This window comes from Oryctolagus cuniculus, chromosome 2, assembly GCF_964237555.1.
Source record: "Oryctolagus cuniculus chromosome 2, mOryCun1.1, whole genome shotgun sequence".
Taxonomy (NCBI): domain Eukaryota; kingdom Metazoa; phylum Chordata; class Mammalia; order Lagomorpha; family Leporidae; genus Oryctolagus; species Oryctolagus cuniculus.
Genome location: NC_091433.1, coordinates 175,998,501 through 176,025,263, shown reverse-complemented (window position 1 = coordinate 176,025,263; position 26,763 = coordinate 175,998,501). Strand labels below are relative to the sequence as shown.

The window sequence follows — 26,763 nt, the reverse complement described above, 5'->3', positions numbered from 1 at the left end:
ACGGGGACTCTGCCCTCAGATCCCTCTCCAGTCTCACCAGGAAGGGCTACGTCCCCTTCCTGAGCTCACCAGATCAGCTCAGGCCAGGTGAGGATTTTGTGCTGGCAACTGCTGTGGAACACCCGGGTTTGGCTTCCCCTCTTCCTGCCCGGGCTCCTCCCACAGCTAGCGGGAAGGGATCCTACAAGGGGATGCCTCACTGGCCGTCATCTCAGAATCCTACCTCCCCAGGTGGGGGTGTCACGTGCAGAGCGTGGCTGTCCTGTGCACACCGGGCTGAAGTTACATAAACCTTCTGAAGGCTCCGCATGCACATTGTTAAAATCAGAAATCACCTGGGGCACCCTCCCCCTCGCAGCTCGTTCCGTCTGCGTCTTGCGTGTTCCCGCTTCAGAACCTGCGTGGGCTCCCTGTTGTTTAAGATGTCAGCTTTGCATTTCTGGAGCCTCACCCTGGGCCAGCCCCGATCTCACCCTGGCCCCCATCCAGCCCTGTGGCCGGCTTCTCCCCAGCCTACACTGGGAAGACAGCTTTCCCAGCACCCCAGCCCCGAACGTTCCAGGCTCCCTGCTGCCCCCCACCCCACCCCAGTGCACAGGGCCCTGCCTTCCAGGCCACCTCCCTCATGTCACCCGTGCCCCGGAAGATTCCGCGGCAGGATCCCGCTTTCTTCTCCCTAGGAGCTGAAGTCATTTGTCTCCCTGGGGCTTTCCAGCTGTCACCTGTGTTAGGCCTGTCTCTCTTCGGACTGGGGATTCGGAGGGGCAGAGAGCACCATGGATGGGTCTTTAACCCGTGGCTCCCACAAGTGTCACACAGCTCTGAGCACGTGGTGACATCCAGCGATGGGTGATGCCAGCACAGCGTGTCAGTGAGGAGCACAGACTGGCCCTGGGCTACCCCTCCACCTGCAGGAGCCGGGCACCCGGCTCTGTCGCTCGATTTCCTTGTCTGGGACATGAAGGTTGTAACCACGCGGGGGCGCTAGTTGAGCTTCTGCCTGTACTCGGCGCCCCTATTAAGCGCTGTCCGAGTGTTTGTCGAATGAGTAGTCGGTGGTGATGGCAGAGCAGCCCTTTGGAACCTCGTTTGTTCAGCTCCCCCGTGAGCAAGCACATCCGGCTCTTGGGCAGCAGGTGGGCACTGAGACCCTGGAGTCCATGTCCACTGTCCGTTTGACCGTGCGTGTTCTACATTCAGATAGAGCGGAATGGTGACAGTGATGAATTCGAGAGAATCCCCTCTTTTTCTTAGACGCAGAACTAGCCTGCTAGGGACTCGGCAGGCCCCCGGCAGCCGTGTCAGGGTGTTCTGCCTCGGACCAGCACTCTTGCTTCTCCAGACCCTGCGGGCCACATGCCACCTCCGGCAGGCCAACCGGAGCAGGCCCCGCCTCCTGAGAACAAGCGTGAGTGTGTCCAGCTCTTACGAATAAAACCGCTCAGGTGACCAGAACCTGCTCGGTTCCTAGAACAGAGTGTCTGCAAGGAATGTTTCCATGCGGGGAGTCCTTGCATTTTAAAAGCTTTGGTTCTGAATAGAAACAGACGCACCCCCTGAGGCTGAGCCCGGACATCCCGGAAATAGCCGGTAGGAGAAGCTTCGCCGTGTTGGTCATCTGGAGTGTAGAGAAGGAGGATGGAGAAAACTGGCAGGAGCTCCATGCGTTCCCCAGGGACACCTGTCACGTGTGAATGACATTTTTACAATGCCTCCCTCTTTTAAAAAAACTGCGTATTTTAAAGTTTTGTTTATTTTTATTTGAAAAGCAGAGCAACAGAGAGAGAGACAGGACAAGATCTTCCATTCTCAGGCTCACTCCCCGAATGACTCGCAACAACTGCAGCTGGGCCAGGCTGAAGCCAAGAGCCCGGAACTCCAGCCAGGTCTCCCGTGTGGGTGGCAGGGACTCAGGCACTTACCAGCGCTGTGGTGTAGTGGGCTAAGCTGCCATCTGCAGCGCCAACATGCCACATGGTTGCCAGTTTGAGTCCCAGCTGCTCCACTTCTGATCCAGATCCCTGCGAATGTGCCTGGGAAAGCAGCAGAAGGTGGCTGAAGTCCTTGGGCCCCTGCACCCACGTGGGAGACCTGGATGAAGCTCCTGGCTCCTGGTTTCTGATCGGCCCAGCCCCGGCCAATGCTGCCATTTGGGGAGTGAACGAGCAAGATGGAAGATCTCTGTCTCTGTCTCTAACTCTGCCTTTCAAATAAAGGATAAAATACATCTTTGTGGTTTTTTGTTTTTGTTTTTGCAAAATTGAAGAGCAGTAAGATTTCTCGAGAATTTTAGGCTCCCTCTCTTTCTCTCTCCTTCCTCTCTCCTCTCTCTCTCACTCTTTCTCTCCGTCTTCTGACCTCTCACGCTCTCCTTCTCCCTTTTTTCCTTCTTCGCCCCTTCCCTCCAATCTGTCTGTTTTCCCCCAATAAACCCTTTCCCTTAAAAAAAAAAAAAAAAGAATTTTAGTTCTGGGGCCAGCATTGTGGCATAACCAGTAGAGCTGCCGCCTGCCTGGGCATTGTTTCATGTCTCAGCAGCTCCACTTCCAATCCAGTTCTCTGCTAAAGGCGTGGGAAAGCAGCAGCAGATGGCCCGAGTGTTCTGGCTTCTGCTACCACTTGGGAGACCTGCAAGAAGCTCCTGGCTCCTGGCTTTGGCCTGGCGCAGTCCTGGCCATTGTGGCCACCTGTGGAGTGAACCAGCAGTTAGAAGATGGATCTCTTTCTCTCTGTCTCTGCCTCTCTTTCTCTCTGTAACTCTAACTTTCACAATAAATAACTTTTTTAAAAAAAGGAATTTTAGCTCTTACCAATTAGATTTATGATCCATATTAAGTCAATTTTTATATAAGGGATGTGGTAAGGATAGATGTTCAATGTTTTCACATATAGCTATTCTATAGCACATAACCAACTGTTCCAACACCATTTGTGGAAAAGATTATCTCTTGTCAAAAACCAGTTGGCTTGGGGCCGGCGCTGTGGCGTAGCGGGTAAAGCCGCCGCCTGCAGCGCTGGCATTCCATATGGGCGCCAGTTTGAGTCTCAGCTGCTCCACTTCCGATCCAGCTCTCTGCTGTGGCCTGGGAAAACAGTGGAAGATGGCCCAAGTCCTTGAGCCCCTGCACCCACATGGGAGACCCAGAAGAGGCTCCTGGCTTCAGATCGGCACAGCTCCGGCCATTGCAGCCAATTTAGGGAGTGAACCAGTGGATGGAAGACCTTTCTCTCTCTCTCTCTCTCTCTCTCTCTCTCTCTCTCTCTCTCTCTTTCTGCCTCTCCTCTCTCTGTGTAACTCTGACTTCCAAATAAATAAATAAATCTTTAAAAATAAAAGAAAAAAAAAGAGTTGGCTGTGCCTGTGCAGGTCTATTTCTGGACTCTTTTCTGTTTGTTCTTTTGATCTATTTGTCAGTCTCTACATCTGTGCTTTGCTCTCCTGATGGTTGTGGTTTCCCAGTAAGTTAGGAAGCGGCAGTACAAGACCTCCAGCCTCACTGTTCTTTTTCATAGTTATTTTGGTTATCTTATGTCCTTGGAGGCAAACGTCATTAGGACAGGCCGTAAATCACAGACTTAGGGAGCTGTGCACCCAGGGTGTTAACCAAGTGCTGGATACACATTCCCTGTCCTTGGAGTGGCCCCTTCCTATTAGCTAAGGGTTAGAATTGTCTGTAAAATTCTCCAGTTATTTAAAGGAAAAATATCTATGACATATTGTAAGTACTGACATAGGGGTACTGTCTGTGGATAAAGTCCATTCTGCTCACTCGCTGCCTTGCATTTATTTTTTTTTTTTTAAGATTGCATTTGTTTTTTTGAGAGGCAGAGTTACAGAGAGGGGGAGAGACAGAGAGAGGTCTTCCATCCACTGGTTGGTTCACTCTCCAAATGGCTGCAACGGCCGAAGCTGGGCCAATCTGAAGCCAGGAGCCAGGACCCCCATCCCAGTCTCACTTGGGTGCAGGGACCCAAGCACTTGGGTCATCTCCCACAGCTTTCCTGGGCCATAAGCAGAGAGCTGGATCAGAAAAAGAGCAGCCAGGACATGAACTGGTACCCGTATGAGATGCCAGGACCGCAGGCAGAGGCTTAGCCTACTATACCACAGGGCCAGCCCTGCACTTATTTTTTTAAATTTCATCTATTTGAAAGGAAGAGTAACAGAAAAATACAGAGGGATGCCCCCTCCACTGGTCCACTCCCTAAATGCCTACGACAGCCAGGACTGGCCAGGATGCGGGAGCTCCATCTGGGTCTCCCACGTGGCTGACAGGGGCCCGAGCATCTGAGCCATCCTCTCTGCCTTCCAGGACGCCTCAGCAGGACACTGGATCAGAAGCAGAGAAACTAGGACTCCTACCGGCATTCTGGTGCAGGATGCAGGCGTAGCAAGGCCTAGAGTAACCCCCTGCACCACAACTCTCCCCCTCCCCGCGCCTAACCTTAGAGTCAGTGGAGAATCGGGTGGGCTGGGGGTCCTGAGCAGACTGGACTGGGGTGAAACTTGGCCAGGACTGAAATTCTAACCACTGAGCCTTCACCAGCCCCCCCCCCCCCTCGGGCTCCCACGCCGTGGCCTGCATTGTTCCCACCAGGTCAGGCCTGCGGCTTCTCCCTTCCGGCTTCAGTGCCAGGACTCTCCTTTGGCACATTCTAGCACATTCTAGGACTCAGTGACCCTCCGAGAGTGCTTTTCCTGCCAGAAAGTCCCAGATCTGTCAGGGGACAGACAGCACCTGTCTGTCTACAGACCCCACCCCCACCTCTTCCAACAGCATGCACCTGTCTGAGCACACCTCCATCCACCAGTTGGGAGTCACTTGTGATCTGGGAAGGGCCCTGGGGTCGCAGGCCAGGGTGTGTGCTGCCTGTGGCCTGGCAGCCTCCACCCCTCAGCACTGTGTTCCCAGGGAGGCCTCCGGGCAGCCGCCCTTAGCAGCTCCATGGCCTTGCCACGCCGGGCTGTGCCACGGGGATGCAGTCGTGGGTTCCGTGGTTTTGTCCCAGGTTGTGGATGAATCCCTCCTCTTGGCTCCTGGGGGCAGCCAGGGCTTTTAAGAAACATCCCTGTGGCCCACTGGCCTGGACACTTCCCCACATGGGGAGCAGAGGGGCCTTGCCAAGGAGGCCAGTGACAAAGGCCCCCGTGGCCTCCCAGAGCTGGCTGCGGTCCCCTCCCTTGGAGGCTCAGCCCCAGTCTCCATGGCAACCGCATGTCAGGAGACAGCCGGCGGGGGCTGTGGCTTTTGTACTAAGCACAATGAATTTAAATTGGATGCTAGGCAGTGAAGGTAGTGACTCGGGACTAGAGGGAAGCCCCCAGCTCCTAGTTTCATCATTTTGGTCCCTGGCTCCGGTCTCCCCAGCCAGGCCCACCGCTCCGTGGCCACGCTGCACTGAGATCTGATTTCTCTTGGCTTCTCTCTTTGCTGTGACAGAGCTCTGACCAGGGCAGCCTCCTGTGTCAGAAACCTGGGGCTTCTGGGGCCCAGTGACCCTGGCCCAAGCTTGGCTGTGCGATTTTTCTCAGAGCCTGGGTTTGCGCATGTGTAGAATGGGAGTTCTACCCTACAGAGTTTCTTTTTTAAATTTTTCTGTTGGGGTAAAGTATGCGTAACATAAAGCTTACCGGTCACAAGTGTGCAGACCCCAGAGATTAAGGTAACGCCACCACTGTCCACCTGCACAACTTGGTCACCTTACCCAGCTGGAACTCGTTACCCATTGAATACCAACTCCTCCACTGTGGCAGCCGTATTCTATTTCCTTTCCCTGTGAGTTCGACTCCTGTTAGGTAACTTGTAGAAGAGAAATCATATGTCGTGAGGTCTTCAGAAAGTTGATGGAAAATGCATATCTTTTTCTTTTTAAGGTTTATTTGAGGGGCTGGCCCTGTGACATTTCGGGTAAAGCTGCTGCCTGCGATGCCAACATCCCATATGGGCACGGGTTCAAGACCTGGCTCCTCTACTTCCAATCCAGCTCCCTGCTAATGCACCTGGGAAAGCAGTAGAAGATGGCCCAAGTGCTTAGGCTCCTGCACCCATGTGGGAGACCCAGAAAAAGCTTCTGGCTCCTGGCTTCCGTCTGGCCCAGGCCAGGCCATTGTAGCCATTTGGGGAGTGAACCAGCAGATGGAAGACCTCTCTCTCTCCCTAACTGTGCCTTTAAAATAAATTTTTAAAATATTTTTTAAAATTTATTTGAAAGATACAGTGGGAAAGAGAGAACTCCCATCCACTCGTTCACTCCCTAAATGCCCACAAGTGCCAGGTCTGGGCAGGGAGCTAGGTGGGAAGTGGAGCAGCCAGAACACACACCAGCACTCCCGTATGGAATGCCAGCCCCAGATCTTCTTTTATTAGGATTTATTTATTTATTTGAAAGAGTTATAAAGAGAGAGGGCGAGAATCTTCCATTTGCTGGTTCACTCCCCAGATGGCCGCAATGGGCAGTACTGGACCAAGCAGGAGCCAGGAGCTTCACCCAGGTCTCCCACATGGATGCAGGGACTCAAGCACTTGGGCCATCTTCCGCTGCTTTTCCCAGGTCATTAGCGAGGAGCTGGATCTGAAGTGGAGCAGCCGGGACTTGAACTGGTGTCCATATGGGATGCTGGTGTCTCAGGCAGCGGCTTTACCAGCTACGCCACAGCACCAGCCCCCAAATTTTAATTCCATTTTCCCATGAACCTTTTAAAGTACCCTTGCACAGTATTTGTTGTCCTTTGTGACTGGCTGCTTCACTTAACCTAACGGCTGTAAGGAGTGTGTCAGATGGCCCTCCTTGCGACAGCTGGGTAATATTCCAGCTACGTGGGTACCACACTTTGCTTAGCCTTTCCTCCAGCGGTGGGCACTTGGGCTGTTTCCGCCTCTTGGCTGTTAGGACTGCTCTGGACACAGGTCTGTGAACATCTGTTCAAGGCCCCGTTTTTAATTGCAGAGTCATTTTGAGGACCAAACAAGATAATAAGTGTTAGGAACATTGCACGTAGTCCGCCGTCAACAAACGCTCATTCTCTTCCTGAAAGTGACTTGAACGCAGGCGCTACCGCCACAGGGCACTGATGATTTGCTGAGGGTGCTGCTGCACATTGCTGGCGGGCAGCCCGCCCTCGCTGGCCTTGCTGGCCTGCCGCGTCTGAGAGCCAGCCCAGCTCATCCCAGGGTTTCCAGGAACGTCTCGATCGCGGCCGCCTGCATCGCGTCTCCCTTAAAAACCACGCGTGCCTCTGTGTTTCTCCCCCTGACTGGCGCTCCCAGTGATTGATGGGTCCGTGGTCCATGGGTTAAGGCCACTCCCTGGGAGCGCCCCAGGCTGGGGACTTCTGCGCTAACTTAGGGTGTCAGCAGTGTCACACGTACTCTCGGCGTCACAGGAGAGCGGGCGGGGGGCGCTGTGAGAACTCCTGGAGCACAGCCCCGGCCGACCTCAGACACAGGGGCGACGGCCGCGTGTGCCTGCCGACCAGGGACGCGCTTTGTCACAGTGACTGGCTATGGGGCGCTCTGCAGGTGAAGGGCCAGCGCCTCCGACAGGTGTGCTGTCAAGAGTCTCTCTGCATCTGGTTTCTTTCCATTGTGTTTTATAAAATTTTGTTACGTTTTTATCTTGTTTGAAAGCCAGAGGAAGGTGGGAGGAGAGAGAGCAGGGCGAGCTCTCCCATCTGCCACTTTGCTCTGCAAATACCCAACACAGCTGGGGATGGGTCAGGCCTAGGCCAGGAACCAGGAGCTCCATCCGGGTCTCCCACGTGGGTGGCAGGGAAACCGGGTTCGAGCCATCGCCTGCCACCTCCCAGGGTGCGCGCTGCCAGGAAGCTGGACCCGAAGCAGAGCCTGGACTTGAACCCAGGTACTGATGCAGGACGCAGGCATCCAAGTATCCTCTTAACTGGTTCACCAAATGCCCCCCCTCCCCGGGCAGAGGGGCTGGTTTCATCCCGAAGCTTCTGTCGGGCGCACCCCTTGTTGCTTGCACCCGTTATGGGGTGAGAACCCGGATGTTGGGGGCTTCGCTCCCGTGCGGTCCTCTGCGGTGAGCTTTCCCGTCCCTGGTTGTGCTCCTGCCCGCGGCCCTGGGTATGACCAGCTCTGCTCTGTGCTGAGGTGTTCGTGGTGGAAGGGAAGGCGGACACGGAGCCCACACGGCCTCCCAGGACCCGGCCGCCCCACACGGCCATCTGCCTGCCTTGGGTGGGATGAGGCCAGCGGGAGGGGAAACGGGGATTCCCCCCGTGGAATCGGCAGTGGGCGCCGCTGCCCGTAACAGGGCTGCCCATGGCATCTGCTTCCTGAGCCGGAGGCCTGTGGCCCTGACACCTGGTGCGCGTCACAGCGGCATCCCGGTTCTCCCAGGAGGGCCTGCATCTTCGCCTCCGAGGGCAGCCCGCCTCCTTGTGAAGCCTGTGGGGGGCCAGGAAGCTTCTGGGCTTTGGGACGAGGCTCGGCCTGGCCTCCATTAGCCCTTGCCCGCCCAAGCTTCCTCCTGCCTCTCGGCCAGGCCCCATCTTCCTGACCTGGCCTGCACCTTGACCATGCCCTGCTTCGGGCTGCCCCTCCGGTTCTATCCCACATAGTCTTCTCTTCCCACTCTCCCTGCCTGGGAAATCTGCTGCTCAGGCCGCCCACGCCTCTGTGCACCTGCCTCTGGGGACCCCCAGAGCCCCACTCTTAACACGTTCAGCGCTGAGACCCCGGACCCCTCGGTATGCAGCCAGAGCTCACATCCAGGTCTGCCAGGCTCCGAAGCTCGGGCTCCTCCCTCCCGCTCACCTCCGGCCTCCGCACACCATCAGAGAACTGATTGCATTTCTAGGAAACTGAGGCACACAGTTCTCACTCTCAGCCAAGCCCAGCCTGTGTGGGCCTGTGTCTGAACTGAACCTGCGCTGGCCCCAGGGTCCCAACCCCTCAAACCTCCCAGCCTGCTGCCTGGGCCCAGCGCCTTTCCCACAGGACTGGCCCCTTAAAACGCATGTTAGCTTCGGCCAAGCCCCTCTCTGCGTCCTGTTGACGCCCAGTGCGTTTCCCGTATGGCTTTCCTGATCCTCATCTCGCTCAGACCAGCACTCTTGATCTCCCCACAGCCTTCCCTCTGGGATCTCTTGCTTTGCTAAGAAGTCTGGGACCAAGGGCCCATGCACCCTCAGCTTTCCGTGTCACCTGATTGTCTCCTCCCTGACCCCCCAGGCTTGAATGTCCCCTGCACCAGCCGGACAGATACGAACATCAGTTTCCCTGTCTGAGTAATGGGAATAAAAATAGCATCCACTTGGTGGCGCTGTTGTGAGAATTAAGCAGGCACACAGCAGGTGCTCAGTGACGTTACTGGTGTTCAATCTGCATCTCCAATTGAATGCCCCTTAATCAGCTCTATCTCAAAATCGCTAAAAACTCCTTGGCTCCTAAATATTGATCTCCATTCCCTTGATACTGTGAAGGGGCGGAGTTTGTGGAAAATGTTATATTAAGAAAAAGCTATTTATTCATGGATTTAAAATTTTTTAACCAAAATAAACTTAGAATTTAATTCCATTCCCCCGATCTTTCTGAGACACCCTTGTATTTTTTTTAGCAGCTCAAGCATAAGACCTTCCACGTTATTTATTTCTACACCCTCAAAGGTGAAAAGAGGCTGCTTCTGTCGTCAGAACCTGCTTCTTCCAGGATGCCCCATCCGCATACGCTGCTTCCATCATGTCCTCACAGCCAGATCTTCATCCCGACACTGCTGTGAGCTCATGTGTCACGCCCCTGTGAGCTCCTGTCCTCTGCCCTCAGACCCACTATTTGCACCTGGCTCACAGCCGAGGTTGACCAGAAGTCCATCCTAGCTCTGCTGCCCACCTCCCTTCCTGGGCCTCAGACCTGTCCAGGGATGGGGGTGTAACCTTAGTACCCGTGCTCCTAAATCCCACCCTCCCTAAGCGTTCTCAATGCCACCTCCTCTGTACTTAAGAGTTGGCAACCTTTGCCGATCTGATGGAATCCAGCTTAATCAAGGTCCACCCAGTTCTGGCCTGTGTTGGCCTTAACCAGACAGATCCATGCTCTGTCCTCCAGCTGTGCCCCGTCTTTGCCACAACACTTCCTACCCTAGAGTGTCCCAGCCTGGTCAGGTCATGCTCCCCCCCCCTCCCCCGCTCTGTCCAGCTCGGAGCCTTCCTGTCCTAACAGGGCCTCTCCTTCCTCTGCTGTCCGTCACCATTGTGGAATACTGTCCTGTGCGGCCAGACAGTGTCCGAGTATTCCGAAGTCGCCCCCCTTCACAGTGAGCTTTCCTTCTTGTCCTGTTTGCCACTTGGACTCCATGCACAAGGAGAGGCCGGCATCTCCCCTCTGAAGCTTCAGTGCGTTTAACAGAGGCCACATAGTGCACATGTTGGCCTGCCTGCGCGTGGTGCTCATTGCTAAAAATCATCCAACCTGTGGGGCTCCGTCTGTGTGCAGGCATGAGCTAGGACCTCACGTGCTTTACCTCATTGTATCCTCATGGTAACCCCTGAGGCACCAATTATCATCATCTCCATTTGTAAAAGTAGGTGACTTGCTCAGGGTCTTGCAACCAGGAAGTGGCGGGGTGGGGATTTGAACCTCCATCCGCCTGCCTCGGAGTCCGGCTCTCATCACTGTACTGTTTCACCTCCATAAATGGCATTAATGTGCTTTGATGCAAGGCAGATCCAGCTGGGGAAAAGTGTACTGTGGGTCGGCTGCTGCCTGTCTCCCCTGTGGAACACGCCAGCAGCGTGCAGGTGAGTTTCAGGGGTGACAGCACAGAGCCTGAGAGGAAGGGAAGGCCCGTGCCCAGGTGGTGCAGCCGGAAGGGAGGACCGGGGAGTGAACGGAAGTGCAGGAGCCAACCGAACCCAGATGTGCAAGTTAGGGAAAACCAGTCGGCAGCAGGTGAGCTCACCAGGCCGCAGGGAGAGGCTTGCGAGCTGTGTGTAGCCAGAGGCACAGAGAGGGTGGCCCCTGGGAGTGGCCGTGCAGCCCTCCCGGGCCCCAGAAGCAGCTGTTTACTTCCAAGAGATTCGGCATTTGAGGCATTTGCTGCATGGTGATGGGAGAGCCGATGAGACTGGAGTGATGGTGGTGTGTCCTCAGTCCCCAGTGGGACCTGGCCGTGTTAGTTCCGGTGCAGCCCAGCACAAGGCTGAGAGTCTGGTCCCCTCCTCCGGGCCGGCACAGGTGAGGAGTTGAGGCAAGAATGACTGCATCATTTATGAGGCCCGTTTGCAAAAGGAAATGTGAGACTCATGGTTTTAAAACTTACTAAGGGCCGGCGCCGCCATAGCTCAATAGGCTAATCCTCCACCTGCGGCGCCGGCACACCGGGTTCTAGTCCCGGTCGGGGCGCCGGATTCTGTCCCGGTTGCCCCTCTTCCAGGCCAGCTCTCTGCTGTGGCCCGGGAAGGCAGTGGAGGATGGCCCAAGCCCTTGGGCCCTGCACCCGCATGGGAGACCAGGAGAAGCACCTGGCTCCTGGCTTCGGATCAGCGCGGTGCGCCAGCCGTAGCGGCCATTGGGGGGGGGGGTGAACCAACGGAAAAAAGGAAGATCTTTCTCTCTGTCTGTGTCTCTCTCTCTCTCTCATTGTCCACTCTGCCTGTCAAAAAAATAAAAATAAAAAAAACTTACTAAGAATTTCCAAACAGTGACCACAGCGGCCTTTCGAGAGCGGGCCCTTGTGCAGCTGTGCGGGTCACACGCCCGTGAGGCTCGCCTGATGAAATGCGGGAGCCCCCTCTTTTGGGTGGCCACTCGTGTCCCTGTGCAGGGAAGGAAGTTGCCCCAAGCAAGAGAGAAGCTGCTGAGCTGGTCTGTGTCTTTGGTACTTGGGTAGAGTGTAAAAGATGGAACGTATACATATTTTTATTTGAGAAGCAGAGAGAGAGAGAGAGCGAGCGAGCTGCCATCCACTGGTTCACTTCCCAGATGCCTGCGATGGCCAGGGCTGTCCTCGGGCTAAGCTCAGAGCTCAGAATGCAAATGCAGGTCTCCCACCAGCCTCCAGGGTCTGCACTGGCTGGAGGCAGGAGCCAGAGCCAGTTGTGAATTCAGGTGCTCTGCTGCTTGGCGAAACCGTTAGCACCACTGGGAGGAATTTTAATGGGGACATGCAAGCAGGCAGATGCGCGTGAACAAATGCTGGCTCTCCCAGCGGCATCCAGAGGCGCGGGAGCATCTGCACGGCTTTCCTGGTTTTCAGAGCCCATCCCATCCACACGCTCACACACAGCTCCGAGCAGCTCGGACACGTCTAGAATTCCGCCTTTCCCACTCGGCACAGCATAGCCCTTTGCCATCCTCAGTCAGCCTCGTTCTATGGACTTCTGTGAAAGCCCTGGCGCTCACCCAGCCCGCCCCGGCTTTGGGCCTGAGCAGCCGTGAACGCCCGACAGTCGTCACATCCCCTGAAACATAACCCTTCTGGAGCCTCGGGAGCCAGCGGGGGTCGCGCTCGGCGCTGGCTTCTGCAGGGCCGTTCCGTGGGGGCTGACACGGAGCAGGTCTGTCACATCTGTGCTGGCACACTCCCTCCCTCCCGTGCGTCGGAGCGGCAAGTGCTGAGAAAGCCAGCTCCACGTGTATCCCGCCTAAGAGGAGAAACCAGGATGCACCTGGGCAGCGTCTGCTCTGGGCTCCGGGGCCTGCAGCTGCTTGGGGGGAGGAGGGGTGTTTGCTGCTCCTGTGACGTTCTTGTGACCAGAGGAATAAGCATTCCAGCTTAGAGATGCTGCCCCGGCCGTTCCCCCCAGGGAGGTGGGCCACGGAGGGGCCCCGCGATTACGATGAGCAAGTGGTGATGGCCACTGCTCCTGACTGCTGCCAGAATTCTTTTTGGTTCCTGTCGCTAGACCCAGGCAGGAGGTGTCTGTGGCCTGCTTTCTGGACCCCACGGCACCCTGCTCAGGCTGATAGCTGGTGCCGCCTCCTGTGGGGCCAATCCCTCGACCACCTTGGGTCCCTAAGTTCCTTGGCAACTGACCCAGAGCAGGGCCTACGCAAACAAGCCCAGATCTTTTGTGCTGGGGGACCACACCACCAGGCCGTGCACACGGCCCCCCAGGCAGCGTTCTGCAGAGGGTGGGCGGAGCACAGGCCTGCAGGCTGCAGGATAAAGGCAGGGTGCAGGCAGGGGCTGGTGCAGGACAGCGAGGAGCCCCAGCGTTCTAAAATCAAGCCTGGCCCTCTTCTTGGTCATTATGAAGATGGATTTGTCCGAGGCGAAGGACAGAATACATTCCGTGTGATTTCGTTGGCTTGCTCTGTAACTCTTAAATACTTACAGGTTTGCCCGTTAGCCTGTTTCTGCTCCTACCCTGGATCCTACAACTCCAGGCAGTCCCGGCTCCTTTGTCGCCTGTGCTGTTTGTTTGCAGGTTCCCCATCTTCTTCCCGAGGCTGCAGATGTACCAGGGGGATGCAAAGGAAAATGATCTAGAACCACAGAAAAATAAAGCAACTGAGTGTGTAAAATCCCAATATGCCAGACACCCCCGGGTGCACGTGCACAAGCCAGAAATGCATTTCAGGATAAAAGCGAGTACAACCACCTGCTATGAGAATGCGTCAGCCTGGCACCCTCTGGCAGAATCAGAAATAGGAGCCAGCGAGTAAAGCTACAATCTGCCCGGCGCGCTCCCCTTCCCTCTGTCTCTCGGCCGCCTCCAGCCCGCTTCCCACAGTTGTATCCTGGAGCTACCTCCCTCTGTTGGTTGCTTTAAGCTTTGCAAGAAATCCGACCTCAGTTTGATCCCTCAGGTATCAGCTTTGGAAAAACCTCCATTTGTTACCACGCCTAAGCCAGTCCCTCTTTTCTCAGTGGGAAGCCCTCCCTGCAAACGACTTTCAGTCATCTTATGTATATTGATGACATCATCAAATGTCTCGGAGGGGAGATATGCTCGCTGGGTGGAAGAGTCAAGATCACCGGCTTTTTCGTTGTAAGCACTGTTAGGCTCTGTCCAGTGCCTGTGTTTGGGCAGTGCTAATATTGGGAGTCACCTATGAAATAAAAAGTCAAGATGGGGATCTTTAATCCAGATTTAATCATTATTCTCATATTATTACTATACAACTTATAGTTGCAAGAGAGACTTTTTAATGATTTCTTTGTAACAGAATAATATCTGGTGGAGATTGCTATGGGATCATTTTTCAATAATAAATCACACATGCATCTAATAAACTACTCTGTCTCAAATAAGCTGGAAGTGAAGATAATACGCTTGAAAAAAGTTTTTGGCAAAGACCTTGATATTGAAGATGCATACGAAAAATCTGAATAAAATTGCTCCATGGGGCCTGTGCTGTGGTGTTGCGGGTAAAACCGCCTCCTGCAGTGCCAGCATCCCATATGGGTGCTGGTTCAAGACCTGGCTGCTCCATTTCCAATCCAGCTCTCTACTATGGCCTGGGAAAGCAGTAGAGGATGGCCCAAGTCCTTGGGTCCCTGTACCTGCATGGGAGACTTGGAAGAAGCTCCTGGCTCCTGGCTTCAGATCAGCACAGCTCTGGCTGCTGTGGCCATTTGGGGGAGTGAACCAGTGGATGGAAGACCTCTCGCTCTCTCTCTGCCTCTGCCTCTCTTTAACTCTGCCTTTCAAATAAATAAATGTCCTTAAAAATTACTCCATATATTTGAGACAATAAAATAATATATCCAATTTAATATTGTATGCATTATGATTAACTGTGTATAGCTAAGACATTTGATTATGCCATCCATATCATTATTTTCTTTTTAAAAAAGATTTATTTATTTGAAAGGCAGAGTTAGAGAGAGAGAGATCTTCCATCCACTGGTTCACTCCCCAGATGGCCACATCTGCCAGGGTTGGACCAGGCCAACCCGAGTCCAGAGCTTATATCCTGTTATTTCCACACTGTGTATAGACATTTGATGATGTCATCAATATACATAAGATGACTGAAAGTCGTTTGCAGGGAGGGCTTCCCATTGAGAAAAAGGGACTGGCTTAGGCGTGGTAACAAATGGAGGTTTTTCCAAAGCTGAGACCCAAGATGAGAAAGGAGAGGTTTGTGTGGGGGACCCCACTGTCACGGTGCCCCTCCACCTCCGTCCAGCCCCACATGGCTGCCCAGACATGGCTGGGTTCGTCCTCCCAGCCTCTCGCGAAGTGGCCTCTGCCCTGTCTCTGTGTGTCATCATGTCGGCGACTTCAGCGGCTGTAGGCAGAGCTGTGACCAATGCCTCTTCTCCCCTCCTGCAGGCGGCGCTCGTGGGAGGCACCACCATGGTCATGGGCCATGTCCTGCCTGACAAGGAGACCTCCCTTGTGGATGCCTATGAGAAGTGCCGGGCCCTGGCCGACCCCAAGGTCTGCTGCGACTACGCCCTCCACGTGGGGATCACCTGGTGGGCGCCCAAGGTAACAGTCCGCGGGATCCACAAGGAGGCCTCAGTGGCCTTGAAGACAGGGGCCTTTGGGCTGAGCCATCGGGGGTCTCCGGCTCTCCACCACCAGCCTGACTCCCCCAGATGCCAAAGGAATAAACATTTAGGATTCCAGAGGGGTCTGTCGTGCTTAACTTAGAGAGCCCGTTCTGCAGGCACCGCACCAAACGGAGACAGAGGCCAGTTCTGCAGCCCGCTAGCTCCTTGCTTTGACCACCAGCTCTTAGCGCCTCCTGACGGTCACACCAGGTTCCACCAGCACCCAGTGGGGAGCACTGCCCCCTAGTGGCCGAGCAGGGCTCAGACACTGCGCAGGATCAGATCCCCTTTGCACCGGGAGTCCACCATGCTGAGCCACAGCGCCACCCCCTTTAAATTCTGCATAGTAATTCTTTTTCTGGTTGCAGATTTCAAAAACAGACAGGCCGGCGCCGCGGCTCACTAGGCTAATCCTCCGCCTGGTGGCGCCGGCACACCGGGTTCTAGTCCCGGTCGGGGCGCCGGATTCTGTCCCGGTTGCCCCTCTTCCAGGCCAGCCCTCTGCTGTGGCCAGGGAGTGCAGTGGAGGATGGCCCAGGTGCTTGGGCCCTGCACCCCATGGGAGACCAGGAAAAGCACCTGGCTCCTGGCTCCTGCCATCGGATCAGCGCGGTGCGCCGGCCGCAGCGCGCCGACCGCGGCGGCCATTGGAGGGTGAACCAACGGCAAAGGAAGACCTTTCTCTCTGTCTCTCTCTCTCTCACTGTCCACTCTGCCTGTCCAAAAAAAAAAAAAAAAAAAAAAAAAAAAAAAAAAACAGACAAGAAAAGAAGCTCAAACCCCAACAACCCCCACTGGGTTTGCTTCTTTGTTCCCGGCCTGCTCCACCCTTGCCTTTTCCACTGTGACTGTGGCTTGGATGTGAGCTCCACCTGGCTCAGGGTCCTCCATGACCATCCAGGTCCTGGCCGCCCACGGCTGTCAGCCAGTGACCCTCAAGTTGCTTTCCCCTGTAGACCGGCGGTCCTCCCGTTTCCCCCTAGCATAAACAACCTTGGGGTGCATCCCGCTGTGTGCAAGTACACTACGCATGCTTTTGCTGTGTTCCTGGGTTCACTTTCCCCTGGGTCTCTGCGTTCTTGGCATTGGTGTCTTTGTGCCATTCTGCTCCTGTCCTGGGGGATGGGGGAAAGGCCAGTGGGAAGAAAAGTCGCTGCATTTACCTAGAAGGTTGGTTTGGAGGTAGAAACACAGGACAAGGGTGTATAACAGGGGAAGCATGGCCGTCACTTTGCGAGAGCTCCCACGACTGCGTCGTGCCTGGCCGTTGTCATTGATCTGAGTGCATTTGCTCACAGCAACTGCAGGAGTGGGAACGAGGGAGACACCGTGAGGGGTGGGTGGGCCTAGACCGAGCCAGGTGGGCCCCACGGCTCCTCCGTGTGGCCCACGCTGCCTGCCGGTCAGCCTCTGGAACGTCCGACCTCACGTGGTGTCGCCTTTGCCTCCCGCGCTCCAGGTGAAAGCAGAAATGGAGACCCTGGTGCGAGAGAAGGGCGTCAACTCCTTCCAGATGTTCATGACCTACAAAGACTTGTACATGCTCCGGGACAGCGAGCTGTACCAAGTGCTGCACGCGTGCAAGGACATTGGGGCCATTGCCCGGGTCCACGCGGAAAACGGGGAGCTGGTGGCCGAGGCAAGTCTCTGCGGTAGAGGGTGTCGGATGGGGGCACCAGTGGAGACGGTTCTCAGGGCGGGTTCCTGGCCCTCTCCCCCTCCCCCGCCACTGATCCAACAGGGCTCAGACAAAATAAGTGGTAAAATGAAGTGTGAGATGCAAACACCCCCAGTGACAAATCTCAGTCAGAACATGCAAGCTCTCCCACTGTCCTGAAAAAGCAAGGTCTCTTTCAAGCACAAACACTTTCTCGGGTTTCCGAGGATGGTGCCCGGTGTGACATTTAAATTCCACTATGGCCGCTGAATTTGCAGTAGTTCTTAGCAGTCTTTCTAATGAGTTTTGACACACAGAATAAATATCAGGATCAGCGTGTCATGTCCAGTAGCTGTGCAGAGGAGCTGAGAAGTCACCAGGGATCCATGCACGGGTCCCAAGACAGCTGAACCTTTTGTGCACGTAGGTCTTGGTTGCTGGTCTGGCAGCTGCTAGGAGCTACAGATTTGTCCACATTTCCCGACTCTGAGGCCAATACAGAGTGCTTGTCTTTGGCGTCCCAGATCTGTTGGCTGATCACTGAGCTGCATTTTAAGAGAAGAAGATATGTTCGGTCACATAGAAGAATCGGGAGACCCTCAGTGCCTGGGGCGTCCCGTGTTTATTCTGCGCTCCGTAGGAGCCGAGCCTTGCAGAAGTGAGGACGTGGCAAGCGGCTGAAGCGGGCTCAGTAGCTCCTCTTCTCTGTACTTCTCTCAATTCTCTTTCTCGTGCTCTTACTCAGGGTGCTAAGGAGGCCCTGGATCTGGGGATCACAGGCCCAGAAGGAATCGAGATCAGCCGTCCGGAGGAGGTAAGAAAGGCCCTGTGTCCCTTACCAACTTCTGTCTCCAGATTTTTTAAAAAAGATTTATTTATTTTATTTGAAAGACAGAGTTACTAGAGAGAGAGAGAGAGAGAGATCTTCCATCTGCTAGTTCACTCCCCAAATGGCTGTGATGGCTGGAGCTGGGCCAGTCTGAAGCCAAAAACCAAGAGCTTCTTCTGGGTCTCCCACGTGCGTGCAGGGGCCCAAGCACGTGGGCCCTCCTCCACTGCTTTTCTAGGCGCATTAGCAGGGAGCTGGATCAGAAGTGGAGCAGCCGGGACATAACTGGCGCCCATATGATGCCAGTGCGGCTTAACCCTACGGTGCAGCGCTGGCCCTTGTCATGCAGATTTACAGACACTTTTAGGAGAGACGTCCAGGATGTAAGCTTCCTCCATGCCGAGGACACTTGACCTTGAGCTTGCTTGAAAGAGACAGCAAGGGGGAACTATACCGGCTCCACTTGATTCTTTTTTTTTTTTTTTTTTTTTTTTTTAAGGCAGAGTTAGAGAGAGAGAGAGACAGAGAAAGAGACTGAGAGAAAGGTCTTCCTTCCACTGGTTCACCCCTCAATGGCCGCTATGGCTGGCGCACTGTGCCAATCAGAAGCCAGGAGCCAGGTGCTTCTCCTGGAATCCCATGCGGGTGCAGGAACCCAAGCACTTGGGCCATCCTCCACTGCCTTCCCGGGCCACAGCAGAGAGCTGGGCTGGAAGAGGGGCAACTGGGACAGAACCGGCGCCCCAACCGGGGCTAGAACCCGGAGTGCCAGTGCCACAGGCAGAGGATTAGCCTAGTGGGTCGGCTGGCTCCACTTGATTCTGATTTCAAAGATCTGGGGGAGACAAGATCAGCAACCAGTGATTGCTTAGCCCAAAACCTAGCTGGAAGACGAAGGACAGAGAGTGGGCCTTCGGATACCAGCACCCATCCCCAGCTCTGAGCCAGGGACTCAGCACTCTGGGGTGAGTCCCTGTGAGCACCTGTGGAATACTTCCGACCCTTCCCACCGAGACGAGAGGCGCATCTATGCTCTGGCCCCCTCGAAGTCTTAAATGCACAGCGGTGGCTGGATGCCCCTGAGGCATGGAGGGGCCGCCTTGAGGGGCCAGGGGCTGGGGCCCGGGTGTGTGGTACGAGTCTCACAGCGGCACCATCACCTTTCTCCTGCCAGGGGTCTACCCCTGTCTTTCATAGAGCCTTGGCCACAGGTCCTGCTCGGGGCCCTCGGAATTGGTCAAGAAAGACACGGTGGATTCAATGCCACAAACCCACGAGGGTGTCCCCGGGCGAACAGGGCCAAGCTGGGCTGGAGTGGACGCAGGACGCGGTCTCCTTGTGAAGTCACATGAGGGAGAGAGGGCGCAGTCCTGGCCGCACGTGTCGGTGAAGTGCAAGGTTTTTTGTCCATGGCAGGCCAGGTTTTGCTCTCCAGGGGGCAGTGGGCAATGTTGAGAGACAGTTTGGGTTGTTCCAGTGGGAGGGGGAGGGGTGGAGAGCTATTGGCAGGTGCAGGGCTGAGTTCAGGCACGCTGCCCGACATCCTGTATTGCAGCCGAGCCCCTCTGCCCACCAGGAGCTACCTGAGCCCACACCCCGCCCCAGGATCTCTCAGGCTAACAGGGTCAGAAGTGCCAGGTGCAGAGGGGGCCTGCTCCAGGCTGAATTCAGTCATTATTACTCCTGTACTGCATTGCCGGGGAGGCTGCAGAGAGAATGGACAAGACGTGCCTCAGGTTTTCATCAGCTTAATTTCGTTGCCTTTGCTGAACTCTGTTAGAGTCCCGTGAGGATGTCCCAGTGTTCTGAGTCCTAGGATTCTCCCTCCGTGGGAGCCCCAGGGGGTGAAGCTTGGTGATCCTGCCTAGCCCTTGCCCCCGAGGCAGCCCCCGTGGGCCCAGACGGCTCCTCCTGCTCTTGTCAGACGTCCCGGCACTTTCTATGCCGAGCGCTCTCAGCTGGGGTGGGCAGGCCGGGAGCGGATGGTGACACTTGGTTTCTCCCTGTCCTCTATGCCGACAGCTGGAAGCGGAAGCTGCTCACCGCGTCATCACCATCGCCAACAGGGTAAGTGGCCCGATCACCACGGGATCCGAAACCAGCCTCGCGGTGCACCCTCCCGCGCTGGGGGCCACTCTGAGCCTGGCTCCCGGGACCCCGGCCCCGACGGCTGGGCCAGTGCCGTCGACCCCCGCCCGGCTCTCCAGCCCGCCAGGCTGCGCTTGCTGGAACCTCAGCTCGTTGCTCAGGTGCAGATGGCTCCCGAGGGGCGCAGGAAAGGTGTGGGGGCGCCGCAGAGCCTCCCCCAGCTGGAATCTCTTTCAGAGACGTAGGTAGTTTTGTCTTCCAGAACCGTCACTGCAAACTGCCTCCGGGCCACTTTCTCACGCTATTTCCGGGGTGTGGTTCAGGGTGATGCAGTGTTGATGGGAGGAGTTGGGGAGAGATGTGGCTCCAGGATTCTAGCTTTGGCCTGTGCCAAATATAACCCTGGCATCACAGAGCACTGGGACGAGAGCATTGGTAGCTTTCCGCCGTGCCGTGGGCGGGGAGCACGTTATAAGTGTGGAGCCCTTAGACAGGTAGTTTCTCCTAGGCCACCCCTAAAGGGTTCCGTTCTCACATCCTCTGAGCGAGATTGCTGGTTTCCATAGTGTGGTCCCCAGACCAGCAGCCTCAGCCTCACTTCTTGGAAAGAGGAACTTTGAAACGCAAATTCCCAGGCTGCAGGCCGACTGAGACAGAAACTGGAGTGGGAAGCCCAGCTGTCTGTGTCGGGATCATTGGCGCCATGACCTTAATGGGCTCTCTCTGGGAACCTCCCTGCTGAGACAGCCTGGGCTCCCCACCAGGATGCAGGCAGGAGGGAAGGTGCACGGAGAAGTTACAGGGACACAGAGAGGCAGCAGGTGCAGCCAGTCGCAGAATCAGAACGTCCGCTGTGCCAATCACATCACCCTCAGGCCAGTTCCTCCTCCTCTGAAAATCAAGGAGTAAGGAACAGGTTCCCGTTAGCTCGTGGGCAGCCAGCAGTGGCGGTGTGTGGTCGTCATGACAACAGTCATTTCATCCATTCTTTCCCGATGGAAACGTCACGGACAGTAAGGAAAGGCATGGGCAGCTTTGGTTTTCGGCTCAAGCTTGGGCCCAGAGAAGTTAAGCCAGGGACCACGTCACCCAGCTTTAGCGGAGGAAGAGTTAATCCTAGGACAGTCCAGGTGTCGTCTGGCCGAGACACTGAGCGTAGGCCCCCGGCATGTTCTTCTCCAGGGTACCTTCTGTCCGCCGGTAGAGCAGCCTCGAGGTGGCAGAACTCGTAATTTTAGACATGGAAACTAATCCCCACTGTCTCAGGCCATCACGGTTATGAACGGGAAAATTACAGTGGTCGTGGTTGTCGGATGGGAGAGAACGTGAGGTGCAGGCAGTCCCGCCACGGGGCTGCCTCGTGGGTGGGCTCCCCCGGCCCGCCCCGGGGGTGGGGGGCTCTGGTGCTGGCTGCTGCCGGCCACCCTCACTTCATTCAGTCCTTGGCCTGCGCTTGCGCTCTGGCTGCCAGCCCTGTGTCCCCTGGGGCGGGAGCAGGATCATGTGGCCGGGTGATTGGGTGCTTGCCAAGTGCATGGGCTGCTGCCCCCCCACTTCCCACTCTTCCTTGTGTTTAGACTCATTGTCCGATCTACCTGGTCAACGTGTCCAGCATCTCGGCTGGTGACGTTATCGCAGCTGCTAAGATGCAAGGTGAGTCCTTGGGCTTGGACGGACAGGGCTCGGCTATGAGGTGGGGTTCGAGAATGCCGGGGGCCCCCCCCCCGGCTCCGAGCACGCCCAGGGCCAGCACCTGCCCCTCTCTCCTCAGCCCTGCCCTGCACTCACCTGGCTCAGTCCTTTGCAATCAGAGTGTTTTCCTCTGCACGCCTGCATGCGTAGCAGCTTTCTGGGGAGACTGGCACCACCATCGGGCCTGGGAACATCTCTCTCGGGTTTCACTAGCGGTTGCCTTGGCATCCAGCATGAAATCCTGGACGGGTTCCAGTGCACGTTTCCGGGGTGGATGGTGGTCTGGGAAGTCCCTGGGGGACATGCCAGCCAGTGGGCCCAGCTTCTCTTACATCCCACTGGCCGCTGGGGGGCGCCGGCGCTGCACCTGGGGCTGACACCTGCGGTCCCGCTGGCCGTGCTGTGGCTTAGCGCAGCAAAGTGGCAGTCACAGCCCTGGGCTGCAACTCAGAGGCAAGGGCATGGCAGCCTCCCCACTGGTCGCGCTTTAGACGGCAACCCCTCCACTCGACCCCCAATAGAAGCCCTGTGGGGTCTCTCCTGGACTGCTGTGGCTCCTCTGCCCTGACCCTCCCCCACCCCACCAGCACCCTGAACCCTGGCCCTGCTACAGTGCCCGCCCCCCGCGACTGTCCTGAAGCTGCTGCAGTGCCCGCTTGCCCAGGCTGCTCCTTGGTGTGGCCTTGGCAGCCCTGCTCGCTCCCACCCCGCTGTCCAGCCTCATGTCCCACGGCTCCCTGCACACACTGATGCTTCAGCCCAGCCAGACCCCTACAAGCAGCCCTGGGACTGCCCAGCCCGGGGGTCCACAGCCTCCTGTTCCCCTTGCCAGGAGTCCACAGGAAAACAGGGCCGTCTGGGAGCTGGACCCCAGCTGGCTTCTCAGCCATCCGCCAGCCTGGACCGGACCCCACTGTCTCCCACTTCCACCCCTACACCTGTAAAACAGGAGGCTCAGATCCGTGGTCTCTCGGGTTCCGTGGCCCCCTGGTTATGGTTGGGACCCTTCTTCCTCCAGGGAAGGTTGTGCTGGCAGAGACCACCACCGCCCACGCCACGCTGACCGGCCTGCACTACTACCACCAGGACTGGGCCCACGCGGCCGCCTACGTCACGGTGCCTCCCCTGAGGCTGGACACCAACACCTCCACCTACCTCATGAGCCTGCTGGCCAAGTAAGACATCTCAGCGGGGGCCTGCCCTGCGCGGCCGCCTGGGGACTCGGTGGGTGTTCCGGAAGCAGATGTGACCAGGGCGGGGCTCCCTGTGCCTGCAGGGTGGCATTTGCTCTTGTTACCTTCTCGGGGGCCCAGCAGATGATGGCCGTGCTGTGAGGCCTCTCTGGCCACATGGTTTGGAGTGAGAGTTTCCGAGTCCAAGACATACTTAAGCCTGCGACGGTAGTTTCTGCAAGCTGCCAGCACTGGACTCAGGCTGCAGCCCAGCGGGGAGCTGTCGGGCGTGGCCTCTGACACCATGGAGCACACGTGCCCCTGCCTGTGTCTCCCTGTCCTGTGTGCACGACCCCTCTGTGCGCTCTTCTTCCTTCCTCATTCCCTCTTGCTGCTGCACTTTCTGCCTTTAAAGATTTATTTATGTATTTGAAAGGCAGAACCACAGAAAGGCAGAGACAGAAAGGTCTCCCAATCTGCTGGTTCATTCCCCAAATGGCCACAATGGCCAGAGCTATGCTTATCCGAAGCCAGGAGCCAGGAGCTTCTTCCGGGTCTCCCACGCAGGTGCAGGGGCCCAAGGACTTGGGACATCTTCTACTGCTTTCCCAGGCCGCAGCAGAGAGCTAGATCGGAAGTGGAGCAGCCAGGACTCGAACCTGCTGCCCACGCATAAGGGATGCTGGCGTCGCAGGTGGAGGCTTAGCCTACTACACCGCAGCGCCGGCCCCTTCTGCACTTTCTCCCTCTTTCCACCCACACCCTCCCTCCAGATCTCTATTCCCCTCTTTCCAGCGCTGCTTTTTCCTAAGCTGGAGAAAGCGTCTGACTGGGGTGGGGTGCAGCCGCGAGGTGTGGCTTCGCCCCAGTACCTGCCTGCAGCTTCTTTCTGCCTCTAGTGACATTTCTGGGGCGTGGCCCTTGCTTTCGTGGCTTCTGGATATTAAAGTCCCACCAGTTGGAAAGCCACTCTCCCGCCCACCCCACCCCCTGCCCACCTCAGGCTCTGCGGGCGAATTCTTATCCACACCCAGCTCCCAGCACTGGCAGTGTCCATGAGCAAGGACCCTGGCAAGGCAGCCAGGCCCCAGAGGAAGCACCCACGGCTCTGCCATCCCCAGGCAGGCGCCCTCGGCTGTCACCTCCATTCTCCACACGGGAACCTGTTGAACTGTCCCCTGCTAGGCTTTGGGGACAGGGTGTGGAAGCACCGCTCAGCTCCAGCAGGGGGAGATGCAGACCAACAGACCAGCATGTGGGAGCCTCGGCAGGGCCCCTCTCTGCCCCATCTCCTACTTCCAGGGGGCTGAGGGCTGACACGCCCCCTTCCGGGGGAATTGGGGAGGTGGCAGGAAGTGACCGGCCCCACGGAGGGTGGCTCTCTTGAGCTGACGGGGCACTTATTTCATCCCTGTCCTTAGTTTTTAGTCATCCTGGTCTGGTAAAGGCCTAGAGAGAGGAGTGGGAGGGGGGTTTTCCGCAGAGGACGGCAGCGAGGGGCTCTGTGTGGGGGAGGGCCAGCGTGCGCCTCGGCACAGCGGCGATGGCTTTGTCCGGTCCCACCGTTTCGGTGTTGGGAAAAGCAGCAGCCCCTACAGATCTAAGTAAGTTTGGAGGGTAAAGATGGAAGGAGAAATGCAAGGTCAGCTCCTCGTCACCGTTGTTATTCTTTACCTACTTGTGTGAGAGAGAGAGAGAGAGCTGCCATCCGCCCATGTGTTCCTCAAATACCCGCAACCACTAGGGCTGGGCTGGGGGTGGAGGCAGGAGCCAGGAGCGCAGTCCAGGTCTCCCGCACTACTTCAGGCATCACCACTGCCTCCAGGGCCTGCCTTGGTGGGAAATCAAGCCCAGAGCTGCGCTGATCCGAAGCCAGGAGCCAGGAGCTTCTTCCGGGTCTCCCACAAGGGTGCAGGAGCCCAAGCACTTGGGCCATCTTCTACTGCTTTCCCAGGCCACAGCAGAGAGCTAGATCGGAAGTGGAGCAGCTGAGACTCGAACCGGCACCCCTGAGGGATGCCGGCACTGCAGGTGGCAGGTGGCTTTACCAGCTATGCCACAGCACTGGCCCCTTGTCCATTATTTTTAAGACAACAGAACAATTGATGATCAAGAACTCACTATAATAGCTCGGGCTGTTTCCAAGGCCAAAGAAGCTTTTTAAATACCTCTGCTTGCTGCACGCACAATTTACTGAAAGAACAGAAAGATGACAAGTGCCCCAACCCGTGCAGATCCAAGTAGGCAGGGAAGGAAATGTCATGAACTGAGCAGGGTGAGTTTATCTAGCCTGTCTTGTCAAATCGCTCTAATTGGTTTTCCTTAAGTAAAGTCATGGTTTCATGTGTCACAAGAAGCATTTGAATCCCTTTTGAAATCAGTGCTTGCCATAATGTGCGCTGTTTCATGGGATTTGGAGCGTAACTTTAATACTTATTTATAGGAATGTAAGATGACTTTCATCTTGCTTTTATATAGAGTTTATTGTTGGTTGTAATTTATATGATGCAAAATTCATGATAGAAAATCCAGACACCAATTCCCATTCCTATAAGAAAATATGAGCTGTTTCATAATTATCTACTTTAGAAAGTGATTTCTCGGGCTATGTAGTAATAAAAAGTACAATCTATAAAGATTTGTCCTTTACTGAAAGTCTGATTTCTTAAAGGGCTCGCATGTTTTCATTTGAACAGGTACATTTTTAAAAGGGTGCACTTGACAAAGCCATTCATGATTTAAACTCCCAGGGATCTGCATGGTGTTTCCCATCTCCTGGATTCAGGCAGCGCTGTGAGAACCCAGAATCCCTTCTGGGGCGAGATGAGACCTTGTTCGTTTGCACCTGCGTAGTGGGCGTCCACTGTGTAGGAGCCTTTTGCGTTGGGTGCTCAAATTGTGGAGTTGGGGATGTGCTAAAGGGTGCCTGACCTGCCATCTGTGACCCTGCGACAGGGACCCCTTCTGACCCAGGCCCTGCCCAGGGATCAGAGACCCCCACGGAGAAAGCGAAACCCAGGCGACTCCATTCATCTCTGTCGGTGTAGAGGACGTGGTTAGGGGAGGGGGTCCCTCAGGGGTCTGGGACACAGCCTCAGCACCACGGAGCAGCGTCTTCCGCATCCCCACGAAGGGCTCCCAGCAGCCTCCGAAGCCCAGGGACTTCCTGCCCAGGGCATGGAAAGCGCCAAGTCATCATCTTACTGTGGCTTTGGCCAAGGCCCTTAGTCGTCTGACGAGAGCCGTGGGCAGTGAGCCAAGCCCCCGGCAGCGGTCCCTCTGGGTAGCCTGACTGCAAATGGCCCGAGAGAGTTACCACCGCAGAGAAGGTCCCTGCTACCCGCTCCCCCTCCCGCAGTAGGCACCGTGGACGCCACAGCTACGTGCAAGGCTGTGCATCTCCCGTGGAGTGAAATGAGACCCCCCCAGCTGACCCTCGGGGCCCTCCCACTTCCGCATGAAGCCTGCTGCAGCCAGCCCCCCACCCTGGCCTGCAAGGGCACTTCCTCCTGAGGGTGCCCTGGGCTGGACCGCACCTTCTGCTCCTCTGCCGTGAGCCCTCGCTTTCTAAACGTGGTCCTGGGCCTGCCCCCTAGCTTGGCAGAGGGCCTGCTGCCGGCTGGCCCTGGGTCTTGGCCACCTGTAGAGCCTCTGGGCAGTGTGGCAATGCCTTTGCCACCTGCAGCCTTGCCTGGAGATGGCCTTGATAATGGCCTGAAGACCGTGGTCACGGATGGCACTGGTGACAAACCCGCTGACCTGCAGAGCCTGCTGGGTCTGCTAAGTCACGCTTCCCTGCCGTCTTGTCCATTCCTTCTTTCCCTCTGGGACGTTAGAGCCCCTCGTCCAGGGAG

The 26,763-nt window shown here is 56.3% G+C and overlaps 1 protein-coding gene across 1 annotated transcript in view; it reads left to right on the top strand.

Annotated features, from left to right (window-relative positions):
- The window catches only part of DPYSL5 (dihydropyrimidinase like 5), an 80,026-nt gene that overhangs the window by 45,821 nt on the left and 7,442 nt on the right, over window positions 1-26,763 (top strand). The window contains exons 3-8 of the mRNA XM_008254646.4: window positions 15,248-15,406; window positions 16,931-17,110; window positions 17,874-17,942; window positions 19,980-20,024; window positions 21,623-21,698; window positions 22,756-22,912. Coding sequence (XP_008252868.2) covers window positions 15,248-15,406; window positions 16,931-17,110; window positions 17,874-17,942; window positions 19,980-20,024; window positions 21,623-21,698; window positions 22,756-22,912 — 686 coding nt within the window. The remainder of the gene's footprint in view (window positions 1-15,247; window positions 15,407-16,930; window positions 17,111-17,873; window positions 17,943-19,979; window positions 20,025-21,622; window positions 21,699-22,755; window positions 22,913-26,763) is intronic.